This window comes from Octodon degus, unplaced genomic scaffold (assembly GCF_000260255.1).
Source record: "Octodon degus isolate 3935 unplaced genomic scaffold, OctDeg1.0 scaffold00207, whole genome shotgun sequence".
In the NCBI taxonomy this organism is placed as follows: Eukaryota; Metazoa; Chordata; class Mammalia; order Rodentia; family Octodontidae; genus Octodon; species Octodon degus.
Genome location: NW_004524783.1, coordinates 3,337,237 through 3,352,778, shown reverse-complemented (window position 1 = coordinate 3,352,778; position 15,542 = coordinate 3,337,237). Strand labels below are relative to the sequence as shown.

The following is a 15,542-nucleotide window of genomic DNA, read 5'->3' as shown; positions in this document are numbered from 1 at the left end:
ACCCATTTATTTTGAGGTACCCATCATGGAGTAGTTTCTTGTCATTTACCAACCCTTACTTTCATATACAAGTGAGGGAACTTAAAAAAAACTGCCCTAAGTAAGGAATAAGGGCCACTGATACAGCTCTGCTGTGGGTAGGCTAGCACGCAGGGAATCACCATATTGTATTAGAGACATTTTATTGAAAATGCGAAAATAGGAAATGTATTATAGCCTAAAATAAATTACATAACATATACAGCATATATTTATATCTTTAAAATACTTTTTTTTTTTTTAAGGTTCTTTCAGTCTAGGTATTTTGACTAAATCAAGAATTTAGTGACCTGTGTCCATAATTTTTTAAAGGAAAAAACCCGCTTTCAAAAACTTAGAAAAATATACTGCACTAAATGGACTTCCAATGCATTATTTCAGGGAGTATCACATAGTGACTTTGATAATTGTTTATAAAATGTCTTGCTTTATGGTGTGAGAGAGAAGTACCGTAGTACACTGTGAATTACCTGTACCGCACACTTGGGACTAGGCTTGGCAGGGCCAGGTAATAAATCTGCTTCAAAGGTTAGGAGAGAGCAATCTGGCATTAGAATGCTAGATTATGACTTTTTAAAGCTTCAGTTCATGGTAAAACTAAGTGGAAAGTAAGAACGTGCCGTTTAACCCGCTCTAGCGCCACCTTCAGGAAAGGTGAGTGAAAAGCAAGCCTTCGGGGAAAGTCATGCGGGCCTTGGAGATGCGCTGGGTGACAACCTGGAAGAATTAGCTCACGTATATACACGGTGGGGTGGGGCAGCTCACGCGCACTGGAAACCCGGAGTGAGGCGCTGCTGTTGCTGGCTGCGCCCATCTGCTACCCCAGTGGCCTCGCGAAGCTTCCTACAGGGATGATTCCCATACAGCCGCCGGCACTGTCCCACGTCTGTTGCTCGGGGTGAACAGCCATTCCAGCTGCAGTGTGCCCACTACCAAGTGCATGGTGGAGGGGAAACGGAGTGGCTGCCGGGAACATCTGTGCATCCATGGTGCCTGGAAGCAAATCCAAGGCGGTCGTGCTTTCGCCTGCTGGCCCAAAAGGGACAGAGTCTGTGCCCGCTGGGCAGGGTGGCCACCGGGTGGTGCGCAGCCGTAGTCCTTTGGTTCACTGGAGACTGTTGGGGTGAGTAGACTTTGACTATGAGGCAGCTATGTCTTGGGTTTTAGGAAGCAGGGGCACAAAGTCAATGGTTCTGTGTTTACAAAGCAACAGTTACAGCCCCTTGCTCAGGTCCCCACAGCAGTGTGAGCATACCCGGATGCTAGAGGGTCTACAGGAAACCTTTACGTCAAGGCCTCTTCCACTGGGAGAGGGAGAGGGCGGGCAGGGCAGGGGGCACAACGGAGGAGGGAGGAGATGGTGCCGAGTGTCGCCCCTCGGGGTCCCGCAGTCATTCACGCTCCCCTCTCATTTCCACGACGTCTGTCACCTCCTCAGTGGGAGGCATGTCCGTCATGGCGGAGTCTTCTCCCTCCACGGCCGACTCATTCTCCATCTTCTTTTTCTAAATCAAAGAAGACGCATCAGTGCGGGGCTGTGGGCAGGGCTGCATCAGCACCGCTGAGCCAGGAAGAAGCCGCCAGGGCAGCAGCAGAGGGTGGGCTGCAGACCTGATCTCATTCATGGCGGGGGACTTCAGGAGCCTGTGTCTTGGTCCAGCACGTTCCTGTCGCTTTGCTTATCTATGTGCCTTGCACGGGCCTAGGCGCCTGGGGACATGTCTCCCTCCAGCCTGCCTGTGTGCTCTGGAACTCTCGGACACGGTCCCCAGCAGCCCTTCCGATTGCAGACTGTCACCGCTCCGGCCCGATGGTCACCCGTGAGCTGCTTTCCTCCTCCCTGAAGCTCTGAGCTCTGAACCTAGAATGTGTCCCCCTGCACTGTCAGCTCTCGGGGGCTCACTGTGAGCACGACCACCCTTTCAGGCTTCTCTAATACGGCTGATACTATTATTTAGCTTCTGCCCTTTCTAACTCTCCAGGTAACACTAGGATGTAGGGCAGTAGACATCTGTCCTTCTAGTTGTCTCGTCTGAGACACACAACAGGTGCAGCACAAGGACTGATTATGTAGTCTACCAGAAATCGTACCCGCTTCTGCAGCTCGTACTACTTAATGGCTGGGAGCCCGTGGCCTTTGGTAACTGTAGAGGCCAAAGATAACTTGTGTGAATCTCATCATCTCAAATTTAGTATTAACATATTTACAAGTGTTTCTTTTCCTGAAGTGTATATACATTTTTTTTTGTGGACTCTATATAATGACCAGAGTGGCATCCTCATCTTGTCACTAAATCCTCCTAAGGCTGAGGTGACGCTGGCCCTGAGGGCTTCTCACACAGAGCTGGCCCTGCTGTCTCAGTGGACAGGGCCGATCCTGGGAGGATGGGATGAAGGTGTAGTGCCACCACACCACGACACGGGCTTGGTTCTGCTGACGTCTGGGTGGGGCCTCGGCAGCTGTCACCGTCTCTCACCTGCTTCCGGTAGACATAGCATGCTGCGATGGCGACCATGGTGGACTCTCCCACGAAGCCCGCCAGCAGGGAGCCCACTCCTAGTGTGGCTCCATGAACCCTGGGGATGAGGAGGTGCCGGGGTTAAGCTCTGTACGAGCACACAGTTGGCACAGAAGCTGACATCAAAGCCCCTCGTTCAGGCCAAGCACAGTGCAGCCTGGAGAAGGGTTTAGGAGGGGCTGATCCTAACACCCTCTAACACACCCTAGAACCCGGGCTGGGCCGTCTCCTCACAGCCTTGTCCCCTCCAGAGAGCCTGGGTGCTCCACAGGGCAGGGATGACTCCTGCCTTCCAGTCTGGCACCTTCCCGCCTGGGCTTCCAGCCCTGAAAGTGCCTGCCGGGCCCAGTGGGGGTCTCCTGGGTAGGTGGCAGCACGCAGGCGTGCTTCCTTCCGAATACCTAGCTCTTACGCTGAAGCTGCAGAGCTTAACTCTCTGGACAGGGAACTTGGTGAAAAAAGGACCCCCAGCCCCATGCCCTGACAACATACCCCAGGTAGGGCAGGACCACGAGGCTGGTGATGAGCACGATGATCCGCAGCACGGAGCTGGGTGCCAGGACAAAGGTTTTCTTCAGGGTCATCAGCCACCCAGTGAGATGGGCCCTGACGGTGACTAGGAGAGAGCAGAGGGCCCGTCAGCCGTGTGCGGCCGCTACCCGTGACTCCACCACCTGCCCACAGCTGGAAGCTGGCCCTGCTGCCAGGGAGCCGCCGCCTCAGAGTCTGGCTGGGCTGCTGCTGCTGCTGGGATGGGCCTGCCCCACCTGCCAGTAGCACCACCAAACTGGCCAACTGCCTCCATGAGGAAATATGGAGAAAGGCCAGAAGCTGTCTCCCTCCTGCCAGCCAAGTGAGGCCAAGGGATGAGGGCTGGGGGAAAGAAGGCACTGCAGTGGCCCCCACTTGCCAGCACATCCATCCTGTCCTCAGTTGCCTGGCCGCTCCAGGCTTGGGCATGTCCTCCCTGCCTGGCCACAGTGTGGGGCTCAAGCAACTTCCTAGGGGCTGGCAGGCAGCACCTACTGTCTTGTCTTCACTGTGTTGGATTGGACCAAAGCCTCATGCATGCTGGCCAAGCACCCTGTCCCTGTACTGAGCTACAAGCCAGCCCTGCTGTCCTTGTGCTCTTGTGTGTCCCCATTCCCCTAGGGGTAGAAGTGTTGTATTGAGGAGGCTCATCTTCTCTCAGGGGCAGAAGCCTTCACTTAGATTTGGCCAGGAGGATGCTAGCGGTCACGGGCACATCTAATCTGGTGGCCAAACCCAAGAGCCTGCCAAGAGCAGATGGGGCCTGACAGCTGCTTGGAAGGGCCTCACCTCATGGGCACAGGTGGAGCCAGGAGAGCTTGGTGACTCACACACCTGGAGAGAGTCTGACCCAGCGGGCCTGTTCATGATCCGTTCACTGGGCCACGGCCACGGGAAATGAACCACATGTGTCTTATTCTAGCGTGGGCTCCTTAGGTAGTATCCACTTCCTAAAGCCTGGCTCATCTGGCACCTACCTGACAAAGGCCAGATGCCATCCGTTGCTCCTATCCCAGCCAGCAGGTAACACCCACTAGTCCTGGCTCCCCAGAAGGCTCAGTTCCTCAAAGTGAGGGCTGCTGTCTCACTTGGGGACAGCACTGGTTGGCAGGCATGCCATCGGCCCTGGCCTAATGACTTCAGGAGCTCCTATCTTAACCAAACAGGCCTTGTAGAATCTAGCCTCTAAGTTAATGACTCGGGTCAGTCATGGTGAACCTTTCAGAGCTCTCAGCGGCACAGCTGGCCCCTGTGGCACATGTGCCACAGGCTTGCCACCGCTGAATTAGGTGGAGTTTTGGCAATTTTTCTTTCTCTGGTGCTAGGGATCAAGCACACTAAACGTGTGAGCTCACACCCTCAGAACTGGCGATTTAGTTTTGGCCCTTGGAGCAGAATTTAACGGGTGCACAAGGACATGCAGCAGGAAGGTGCCTTTATCAGGCCCTTGTCACACCCTGCCCTGCCTCCCACGGCACCTTCTGGTACCGCAGGTCGAGTCGCTTCTGGCAGCTTGACATAGGTGACGAAGCATGGGCTACATGCGCACAGTGGCGCCTCCATTCGTGAGCATTATTTATTCCATAATTTTGGAAAAGAGCACATTTGTATGTGTGGGAAAGATGGCTGTGGCTGTGTTTGTCACCTGAGAGAGTCTGGAAACAAAAAATGCCAAACACTTGGGAACTAAATTATTTGGACTGAGCGATACCATGTATCTGCTAGACATTTGTTACAGCAACGTTGAAGACTCCACTGCATGTTTTTCTGACCTCATCTGGAGCAGCCTCGTTCCTGTCAGCGTGCCTTGCGTCACTGGCTCAGCCTGCCAGGAATCGAACTGTGGCCCTGAGTTGGGCTCACCTAAGCAGGTGCTTTAGTCTGCTGAGCTATCTCACTGGCCTTCCTTTTTCTTTCTTTCTTTTTTTTTTTTGCGGAACCGGGGATTGAACTCAGGCCCTTGCGCTTGCCAGGGAAGCGCTTATTCCACTGAGCATCTCCCCGGCTCCCCTCCTTTTTCTTTTTTAACCCCTCACACTATAAAGCTGGCATGCATAATAACTGAAGCTCATGTATAAATTTTGAGTACTTATGTTAAGACAAATGATGGAATTACTGTTCCCTGCAAAGTTGCTCATGCTGCTCTTGGGTCTCCTCTCTCTTAACTATTTAAAACAGTCCACCTCTGACTTATGTCTTGAACTTTTAACCTCGTAGCTAATGTTTTTGCACCCTTCTCATCCACTGTGAAATGTTTCATTTCTGTTGGGGTGGCTTGTTTGGTGGATTTGGCATTTTTGAAGAAAGACTTACTTGGGCATCCTTGGGCACGAAGGGGGTGGGAATGTTTCTGTCCCTCACCTGGAACTGGGAAGAAGGAGAAGATCCGCAGAGGAACGACGCAGAGCTCGGCGAAGGCGAAGTCCACTCCGATGATGTCTATCAGAATCTTCTCGGAGACGTTGGGGGTCCAGAACATCACAAAACAGAGCTGGGGGCAACATCGAGCAGAGTTGTGAGGCCTGGAGTCCCAGAAGGTAGCACACTTGCCTGCTCAGGTGGGCATCGGTCCATGCGCTGCCCCTGCCCCCGAGGGCCCTGTGGTGGAGCGGATGTGGCACATCTGCTGTGGGCCACATCTGAGTGCGGGAGACCAATGTGCACCTGCTGATGCCTTGCCAGCGGGCAGCACGGCTTGGTTCGTTCTGGGTGAACACGCTGTTCATGTAATCTTTAGAGCCTCACAGAACAGTAGTGAACAGAAGGGCTCTAGCACTTGGATGGAACACAGCACACAGGAAAGGACATACGTGCGGACTTAGGGAGTCAGTGGAAGAGATGAAAGCATAATGCTGGAACGCTGAAGAGCAGAAGGAAGTGGAAAATGGGCTGGAAAGACTCAAAATCCTGAACGGGGGGCGGGGGGCTCTCTGCCCTTTCCCCCTCCTTCCTTCTCTACAGATAGGAAGTCTGGGGAGGTGGGGCCCAGCAGGTGGCAGGGTTGGGACTATGTCGCCCCCGACTCAACAGGAGATGGCAGCTTTGTCCCTGGGTAACAAAACGGGGTGGGGGGCTGGCGTGCCAAGATGGTTTGAGGGGCAGGGTTATTACCTAGAAAACAAGGGCTAAGGATGGGTGACACTGGCTGCTGCCACCTCCTCCTCCCCGTCTCTCTCTTTCCCTTTCTTTTCCTCCTCAGCACCCAGAGCACAGAACACCAGCTGAGTCCTCCAAGCAGGGGACTCTCAGTGAGCAGTTTTAGAGGAATCTGACCAGACCACGAGAGAAGACTTAACGTTCCTGAAGCCTTGAGGCCCTCAGGATGCAACTGCGGGCATCCGTGAGGCCAGCCCAGATGGTGAGTCCCAAGAGGCAGCGAGAGCGCCCTGACAGATACGCGTGCACACCCAAGGGCTCCTGGACTGAAGGCCGCTAATAGGAAGCGGTGCAGGCAAAGGGGAAGAAAGGAATCAGAGAAAACAAAGATAACGTGAAAACGGACTCTTCTCTCACACTCTGGAGCGGAATGGGGGAGAAGCCACATCCCCGAATGGAAATGGAAAGGACGAGAGTCATAGAACAAGGAGGGCTGGGGATCAAGAGGAAGCGAAGTGGAAGGTCTGCTACGTGATGGAGCTGAAGAGAGGGAAGGCCACAAAGACAAAGCACAGGGGAAGGCGTGAGGCGCGGAGCAGGCAGCAGGCAGGTTAGGAACAACAGCAGTTCCACGAGGACGGGGCACAGGGCTTGGGACAAGGCACCCGCTCTGCCAGCCCCAAGCGGCTCGCGGCTGTAGGCTGCTCAAGAGCGCCAACAGCCAGGAGACGGAGCGCAGCTTGGCGGGAAGACAACTTCTCTGAGATCTCTATGCCAGACCATCCGGGGTGTTTAAAAGAAAGATACCTTCGCTACTCAAGACCCCCAAATTTACCTTCCATGCATCCTGTTGGGAAAGCTACTGGGATGTGCGCAGCCGAACAGGCCACAGGTGAAAAAAAAGCACAGGACTGAACATGAGACAAAAGCAAAGGGCAAGTGTGATCAGGCCAAGGAGGATCCCAGTGGGCTGTGACAGTGACAGGTCAGGGGTCCACGCCGGAGCACGCTGCAAGGTGCCAGGGATGCTTCCGCATGATAGCAGAACAGATAGGCTAGCCAGTATTCGTCTGTGCCGGGCAGGAATTTATGCAAGCAAGGAAAGCAGGAATCACTGTTAAGTACACAGAAAGGTCAAAGAAAGACACACGGCAAGTCCTACACTCAGGCCAGGAAAAACTAGAGCTGTCTGATAAAGGGACCCAGACGTCGCATCTACCGAGAGGACTGACCATGTCACCTGAGCTAAGCATAGCAACAGGCTACCAGAACAGTTGTGGGACACCCCTGGGAGCTGAAAGGGCCCACACCAGGGCCAGAAGGGGCACAGCTACTGTCATTCCTTACAGAATCAGCTTCCAAGGCTGCTTCAGGTTTGAAAAAATGGAGTGATTTAACTTTGGAAGATGTTATAAATCTGCCAGCCTCCCCACATATTTATCTTCTTTTCCTAAAATGTGAGGATTTCTCTAAAATAAAACTGAATACATTATAAAGTGAATTATAGTAGTGTGAAGCAGAGACTGAGATTTTAGTGATAATATCCTTTATGTTTGGGCTAAATTAAGTTTCACGGAACCGGGCTGGTACTGTTTACTATGTCATATTGAACCGTTCTTAAAAATACCTTGGAGGAGCTATTATAAATGTTTCACCTTATAAATGCAAGTTTTCCCTTTGCATTTGCAGCATCTGGGAAGTGTAGCCCACTGGGTTTTGAAAAATGGCAGATGTGCTATTGCTTAATCCTACGCAGGCTGCCAGCTCTCACACCCCATTTTGACAGGAAAGGAAAAACACGCCTTGAGACCGAGCAACTTGGAGCCAGGGACTTTATTACTCGAGTGCCATGGCCGAGTGGGTCGTTGCGGTTTCCCACTGCAAACCTGCCCGCCTTGGAGCAGGGAGATCTCACTCGGCCGCAGCCTGGGCATGGTGCAATTTCCTGTAACTCCAAAACAGCAGCCAGCGGGTGCTGGAATACGATTTATTCCCCACCTATATACCCCACCCAACAAACCGATGCACCCCTCCCTCCTCTGCTTTACATTCGGCCCCAAATACTTCCTGTGTCTGGAAGGAGCCTGAGCCTTAGGCACCCAGAGGGTGGCCACTCCCCGTCTCCCGGATGGGCAGAATGGGAGACAGCCCATGTTCCGCTCAGAACTTCGGCTTCAGGGGAATTGTTAGCATGCTTTGTTCTGCAGCGGTAACCTGAAGGTGAGATATGCCTCAAACACATGTCACAGTCTTTTTGGGCTTTGCAAAATCATTGTAAAGTGGCTCTGAACTTATAACAAACTAGGAAGAAAGGAGGGTGTGACTGCATGTCGGACAGAAGGGGGGTGCCCTGGCACGTCTACTTGGAGCGAGCCAGCTAATCCCTCCCTCTGGCTTCTGCACACGACGGGTAACATTCACCTGGATGCTTCTTACTGCCTTGCAGGACATGGTAGCTGGGTCCTTTGGAGGAGTCTAGTTAGGACACAATGGCAGTGCATGTGCCCGCTTCACTGAAGACACTTGCTTCCCTGTCAGCTCACGGCCGCAGGTGACTACAGTAGGACCCAGATGTTAAGGGCTGACAGCTCTCTCGGGGCTCGGACAGCAGCTCAGCAGCCCATCTCTGAAGTTCCGGGGCGTGCCACAGCTACTGAATCACTCTTGCATCTGGTGTTTCCTGGGGTGGACATCCCTGAAGATCCCTAGTCACGTCTCACGCCACAGAGGGGCCTCCGCAGAGTTTTCAGCCACCACACTTGGGTCTATTTGGGGTCTTCAAAGGGTGTGGAAGCTGAAGGCCATGGGGGCCTGGGCTTGCAGAGCACTGGGCATACAGGGGAACAATGCTATACCTCCCTCTCCCGGAAGTCTGTGCCATGCTTGAAAGTGCTGTGTCATTTTCTAGAACATCCTTCACTGAGGCAGTACAGCGTGCACCATCTAGAAACTCCCACACGCACCTGCAGGCTGTTGAGGCTCTGCCAGTGGCTGCGCCGCCCATCTTCAGCGCAGCTTTCTCAGAAAGCACTGAGGCCTGGCACAATAATGAGACCCGAGTTCACCAGTCCGCTGCAGAAGCTAACCCAACTAAGAACGTTTCAGGAAAAGTGTTTTTACTGAGTTTGCCTAGAGTGGTCTTGCCTCAGAACACGGCCTCCCCGCTGACCCTGATGTGCTGTGTTCTTCAAATATTTGCAGAGCACAGTGACACTGACTTCCAAACCGGAATGCAAACCTATAAACCACGGGCAATGAACAGGGCTTGTTCCTTGGAGCAGCTGCGGGGCTGGATTTTCTGCTGCAGTTTGTTGAAGTCATCTCACAAGGGCCTCAAAAAGAACAGTCTACCCCATGCCCAGACCTTGGATTTTCTACTTACTTTCCTGTCAGAGGAACCAGGGCTCCTTGCAAAAAAAAGATTCAGCCTACCACCAGGGTTCAGAATGTTCAAGATAATCCACAGCCTGGAGAGTCTATAGTGCCAGAAAGTAATTACGGAAGCATGTGAGACAAAACTACAGAATCTGTGAGAGGACAGGGAAAGGGCTCCCAGGGCCCAGGCTGGAACAGCGTCAGCAACACAGTAGATAAGAGAGCACTGAGTTAGTAGAAAATGAACATGCACAAGCCCGTACTGACTTAAACAAACAAATGGAGGAGGGAGGACACATGCGCCCGGAATTCCGGGGTTTCACTGGCATTTCCCCTGAGCAGGCGGCCCAGGCCTCTCATCCCTTAAGTCTGGGCCAACTTCGGTAACTTCCTTCTAAAGAGTGCACCGTGCAAGACGGAAAGAGCAGCCGGACAGAAGAGAAACCTGCCGGACGCTGGGTGCCCGGGCCCGTGACCAGTCAAGGTCAGCAGGGAGAGCTTGTGTGGAGAGCCCTGGGACAGGGCTTTACAGAAGCCAGCACTGCCACCAGCAGCTCGGGCCAGGGCACACTTCTCCATGCCCTCGGAGAACTCCGCTCCGCGGGGGCACTGTCCAGTGCTGCTGGGCTTCATTTCCACAAGTGGACGGGCCACGCTTCTGAGGGAACAGCACAGCTTTCTCCCCTAACCTGACTAATCAGGATTTGGCATTCAGCAAGCTGTTCTTGTCCTGTGCAGTTCGGGAAAGTACAATTCCCATAGCTGACCCGAGGTCAAGGCCCCCGACATCATCTTCATCTGGAGTGTCACTGAGGCTCACGAGCCCCCCCAACATCAGCGCTGCAATGCAGTGCGCAGTGAGCTGGCCGGAGCGCAGCTCTGCAGCCCGAGGGCCTGCCTGGAGCCTAAGCGGGCTAGTCCGCTCAGTGCAAGTTTCTCCGGCTTGTAGTGTCTGTCCTCAGCAGAGCTGGTCTGCCACCTGCCTGGGCCTGTCCTTGCTGAGAAAAGGAGCTGATTTCATAGAGCCAATCAACACCCTGCTTCCCTCATTGAGAAAGTCATGCATGTGCAAAAGCTTCTCCATGGGCCCACACACTGCCCGTGACCTGTCCCTATCTGGTATTATTCCCCTAAGAGGTTTCCCAGGACTGCAGTAAAATGTTAACAGCGGAGTCATCTGTAGGTGGCGAGCTGAGATACATTTCATTTTTCTCTCAGTATTTTTCCACAAAGAATATCAATTTAAAAAAATCCGGGGAAGCTGAGCACGGTGGCGCACGCCCATAATCCCAGCATCCCAAAGACCAAGGCAGGAGAACTGCTAGGAGTTCAGGCCAGCCTGAACTACACAGCAAGATCAAATCAGTTTTAAATAAAGCAACTCCTGTACATGTGCTCACAGATAGAGCTGTCCTCATACGTATGCATGGTGGGGAGATGTCTTTGTCAGGGTGAGGGACAGCTCCATTGTAGTGGGTCCCAGCAGCTCTGCGTGAAGCCCCGTTTCTGTGATACACTTGGGGCGCAGGGCCCCAAGCAGAGCAGCTCACTATCACGTAACACACCCCTACCTTGTGGGGCTTCTCAGAGAGCTGTAGACCTCAGGAACACTGCTTGGCCCTTGCTTCTCTGTGTCCAGTCTTGGTGGCTCCTTGTGTGGGTGTGTTTGTGGGCACACATGTGTTGCGTGTCCCTTGCAGGGTTCTGCAGTTCACATCCTGACTGCTTTTTCTCAGAGAGCGGTGGCAGCCATAGGCTGTGGGTGGAGGAGAGTCATGATCCCTTACATGCTGTGACAGCCTCACCCAGTGCTGTGTGGGCAGAGGCAGGCAGCCCATCGGGGAATACTCTAGGTGAGAACCTGCCCGGGGTTCAGGCCGGTGGTCGGAAGAAAGGACACGAAGGGAGCAGCGCTGCTGAGGGAGAAACGTGCGGTGCTGGCTGAGTGCCACGGCTGGGGCGGGAGGCGAGCTGCCCTTGATTCTCTGTGGTAGTAGTCTCGACCTGTCCTTGCCTGTTTCTCACAGGGAAACAAGTCCTTCCTGAGAGGACACTGCACGACAAGGCACCACCTCCTGAGGGGACTGTGTGGCTCACCATCAGGACTCACAGCGTTGGGGTGAGCCTGGTTTTGGTGGAAATAGCCACGTGGCCATGGTGTGGGAAAGGAACCCAGCACCCCTGACGTGGTTGCCACAGGAAGGGACATCTGTCCACTGGCTGCTGTTCCTGAGGACGGCTGACTCCTTTGAAGGGTGTCCTGGTATAAGCCCTGAGGGACAGTGGGCCAGAGGATGGGGGAGGAGGGGGCGTGACACATGAGGCAGTGGGTTGGGGCAGGCTGGCGGAGCTTTACTGGTTAACCCCGCCTACCCCAGAGAGAAGCCGAGCTCGGAAACGCACACTACATAGCACTTATGTGGAGCCCACATTCTCCAGCTGGCTGGCCTGTCCATGTTGTCTGTATTACTGACCTCTGTCTAGAAACTCCAGGGGAGTTCATGTCATCACAACCTGCCACGGTAAAACCACGAGCATTTTTGGATGTACTTCCATAACCACCTTCTTTTTTTTTTTTTAAAGAATCAGAAAACCCGGTTGGCCCACGGCTCAGGCTTGGTGAGGCTGTCGTGTACATGCCCTTCCCGAATGCATTCATGGTTTTTCAGAGCGGAGACCACTTCAAAATTCTGAGCAAGGCCCAAGAGTGAGGTGAAGGACAATGCACCTCATCAGCGGCAGGGGGCGCCATGCGTCAAGCCGCAGAGCAAGTTGCAATTTGCGGGACAAAGTGTAGTGGCGGCCCCATGACCGCAAGAACACATTCACGCACACCGTCAGAAGCGGTTACAATGGTTCATTTTAGGTTGCTTGTTCACTACAGTCAAAACAAATACATGCTCGTTCATTTGGAAATTGTTTCTAAGATATCCATGCAGACTTCACTGGCATTTCATAAGGGTTTAGATAGGGCTGTTTATTTTTAGACAGGGCCTGAAGGGCCAGTCTTAATTATCTGAAAAGGCATGCTGATTTACAAGGCAAGTGCTGGACCAAATTCTGACCTGTGGGCTTCCCGGAGAAGTGGAGGGGAGAGGACAGGCTCCTCGGAAGCAGCTCTGCCAGTTACCACAGGCCTGGAGCCTTCCATGCAGCCTTCCCGCTGCATCTGTCCTCTCGGGGTCGCGGCCCTGTTCTCTGCGCCTCTGTAACTGACTGACCCCAAAGGGCAGTGACTCGCCCCAAATCACCTGCCGGCAGAGGCTGCGGCGGAGGCTTCGACCCAGGCCTCTGAGACTCGGAAACCTCTTCCGGTTTCTGGGAGGTCCCGGGCTCTGCAATGTTCCTGCCCGCTGGAACCGGCTCATTTACCTTTTCTCCACCCCCCTTACACAAGAGAGTCATTTTCTTCGAAGGATAATGGGGACAAAGAGGCAGCAGTCTCCACCTCAGGGGGCGGGGGCGGGGCACTCAGCAGAAACAAAGGCTCACACAGGCCGCTTTTGTTGGAGACAGGGGCCAGCGTGGCACCAAGGCTGGACAGGCCCCTGGAAAGGCCGGGCTGCTGCGCGGCAGCGCGCCTGAGGATACGCCGGGCAGGAAGGTGAGCCTGGTCACTCTCAGGAACCCAGCTTTCAACTTGGAGAATGGGCCTTTGAGTAAGCCCTGGTTTGAGTAACCCTGTGGGCTTCGAGTTTTGCCTTTTCTAGCACACGATCTGAGGATTTAGAATTAATGGGCTCTACTGATATGCAGCTCTGTCCAGACGACCAGGGCAGAGCAGAGACCCTGGTGTGACCAGAGCACAAGCCTACCCTTTAGACGCGGGCAGCAGCCAAGGATGGGGCCCAGCAGTCTGCCTAGACCTGAGATGATGAGGGCCTCTTACTGGGGAAACTGAGGACACAAGCGTGGGCCTGGTTCCAGGCACGGTGTTCTCCTTCACTAAGCCTCCGACTTTATCTGTCAGTGTGGACTCGGGGCTGGGCTCGATCCCCTAGGGGCAGCTGGCAGCCAGGCCCCGCCTGGGGGTTCGGGCGCTGTAAATAGTGGCTGGTCCTGACCCTGCTGCCTTGCCCGGGGGTGGCAGGCGCAGTGGGCAGAGCCCGAGTCTCGAGTTAGGGCACTGGAAGGGCGCGCCCAAGGACCTGTCAGGCCATGGGTGGCACGAACAGTTGGGGTGTCTGCACCTCACAGAGTGGCTGGGCGGGTCATGGGGAGGACCGACCACCCCTTCTCTGTGCTTGCCCCCCTCCTGGTGCGTATCTGAGGCCTGAAGCCCTGACATTTCAGGACTCGATGTCCTGCAGACCAAAGGCTTCCTCTGCAGCTGCGCAGGCCCACTCTGGGCGCCACCTGGGGTCTACGGCCCCTGCTGGGCAGTCAGGCAGGAAGCAGAGGCAGTCAGCTGTGTCACAGCTAAGGAGACTCCGTGCCTGGGTTTCCCCAGAAAGAGCCCAGCAGGGGACTTCTACAGCTCCCCAGGCAGGAGGTCCTCTCCAGCAGCTCCGACCGACTGCACGCTCCTGGCTAGGCTGACCCTGGGAAGCTTACTCTGCGGAGGCCCAGGGTCTGCACGTGCGGATGCCCAGGGGTAGCTGAAAGCAGGTGGACGTGGTGACTCTGCCTTCTCTTCGTTTCAGTTTCTGTTGTTACCATAAACCTTTGTGTGCAGGCGTGTCAGTCTCTCAGGAGTGTGTCACACAGGCTCATGAGCCCAGCGGAGCCTAGCCTGTCTCATCTTCTAGTCTGAGGACATGAAGGGTAAAATCATCTTTTGGGTTTTCAGGCTGGTCCAGTTGCAGGCTTTTACACCATCCAGTTTCTGGAGAGATACTTAGAAGTCTCCCAAAGCTGTAATCACCTTAGATTCTGGAAAAAGCAGGGCCTCTCAGAACATCCGGTGATGAGGCCCCTCTCTTCAGGGGAGTGGTCACCCCACAGGGGTGGCAGGACTGAGCCTGCCCCTCCCAGGCAAGGGCACTCAGCTCACAGGGACTGAGCTGCTCTTCAAGCAACAGGATTCCTCCCAGCTAGGATATGGGACTCAAGAAATGATTGACGAGACCCCAGCCTCCCGCCGAAGCCACAAAACTGGCCCCTTCTGCGGTCTTGGCCGGCCTGAGCTGTCAGCACAGGCCCCTTGAGTCTTTTCCTATTCTCCCTCTAACTCTACCTGATAAATCTGCCTATGCCTCTTCCCGCCTCATCCCAAAATTCCTTCTCTGTAGTCTGTGAACCTATTCCATGCAGTGAGGGGAGGGCCCTGTTTCTTCTTTGGGGTTCCTCCTTGGACCCCACCCGGTGGCAGCCTCACTGGACTAATTCTGATAGGGCAGGAGAAGCCTGCTGCTATGAGAGAGGGTGACCATGAGCTCTCTGAATTCAGAGCCAGAGCAACTTGGAAAGGAATTAAGGAACACAGACAGAGGCTGCCATTTGCAGGTCAAGGGAAAGCAGGATGCGGTAAGGCCGAGACTGCCCACACTCAAGACAAGGCCAGGGGTTTTGACAGGCCTGTGGTCCCTGAAGTGGAAGGGCATGGAGCACCTCAGTGAAGCCTGTCCCCTCTGCCTTCAGGACCAGGTGACAGCTAGATACAAGCCTTTGGAGTCCCCTGCTCTCCCAATGGATCTTCCCTGTCCACCTTGGAGAGGGCAGGATGAGGCCCCTGCTAGCTGGAAAGCACTGTGGGCACTAGGGGGCAGCTGCAGTGTTGCGTGAAGGGCCCAAGTGGGGCGTGCCCCCAGAAGCAACAGCTGAGGTGGGGGCAGTGGGGATGCCATTGGGTATGGGCATGGGGTGGGGGATGTGCACCTCTGCTTCCTCAATAGACTTGGGCAAGGTGGGCCCTGTGCATGGGTGGGACAGGGGCAGCTTGGAAAAGTTGGGTGCCACAAAGTAACCCTGAAAGAACTGTGTGTGTGTGTGTGTGTGTGTGTGTGTGTGAAAGAGAGAGAGAGAGAGAGAGAGAGAGAGAGA

The 15,542-nt window shown here is 54.4% G+C and overlaps 1 protein-coding gene across 1 annotated transcript in view; it reads right to left on the bottom strand.

The window, feature by feature from the left end:
* Positions 1–1,414: 1,414 nt before the first annotated feature.
* Ankh (ANKH inorganic pyrophosphate transport regulator) overlaps positions 1,415–15,542 on the bottom strand; it is a 141,456-nt gene continuing 127,328 nt past the window's right edge. The window contains exons 9-12 of the mRNA XM_004644746.2: positions 5,451–5,580; positions 3,051–3,174; positions 2,517–2,616; positions 1,415–1,544 (exon numbers count right to left, since the gene is read on the bottom strand). Of these exons, the coding sequence (XP_004644803.1) occupies positions 1,431–1,544; positions 2,517–2,616; positions 3,051–3,174; positions 5,451–5,580 (468 nt within the window). The 3' untranslated portion in view covers positions 1,415–1,430. The remainder of the gene's footprint in view (positions 1,545–2,516; positions 2,617–3,050; positions 3,175–5,450; positions 5,581–15,542) is intronic.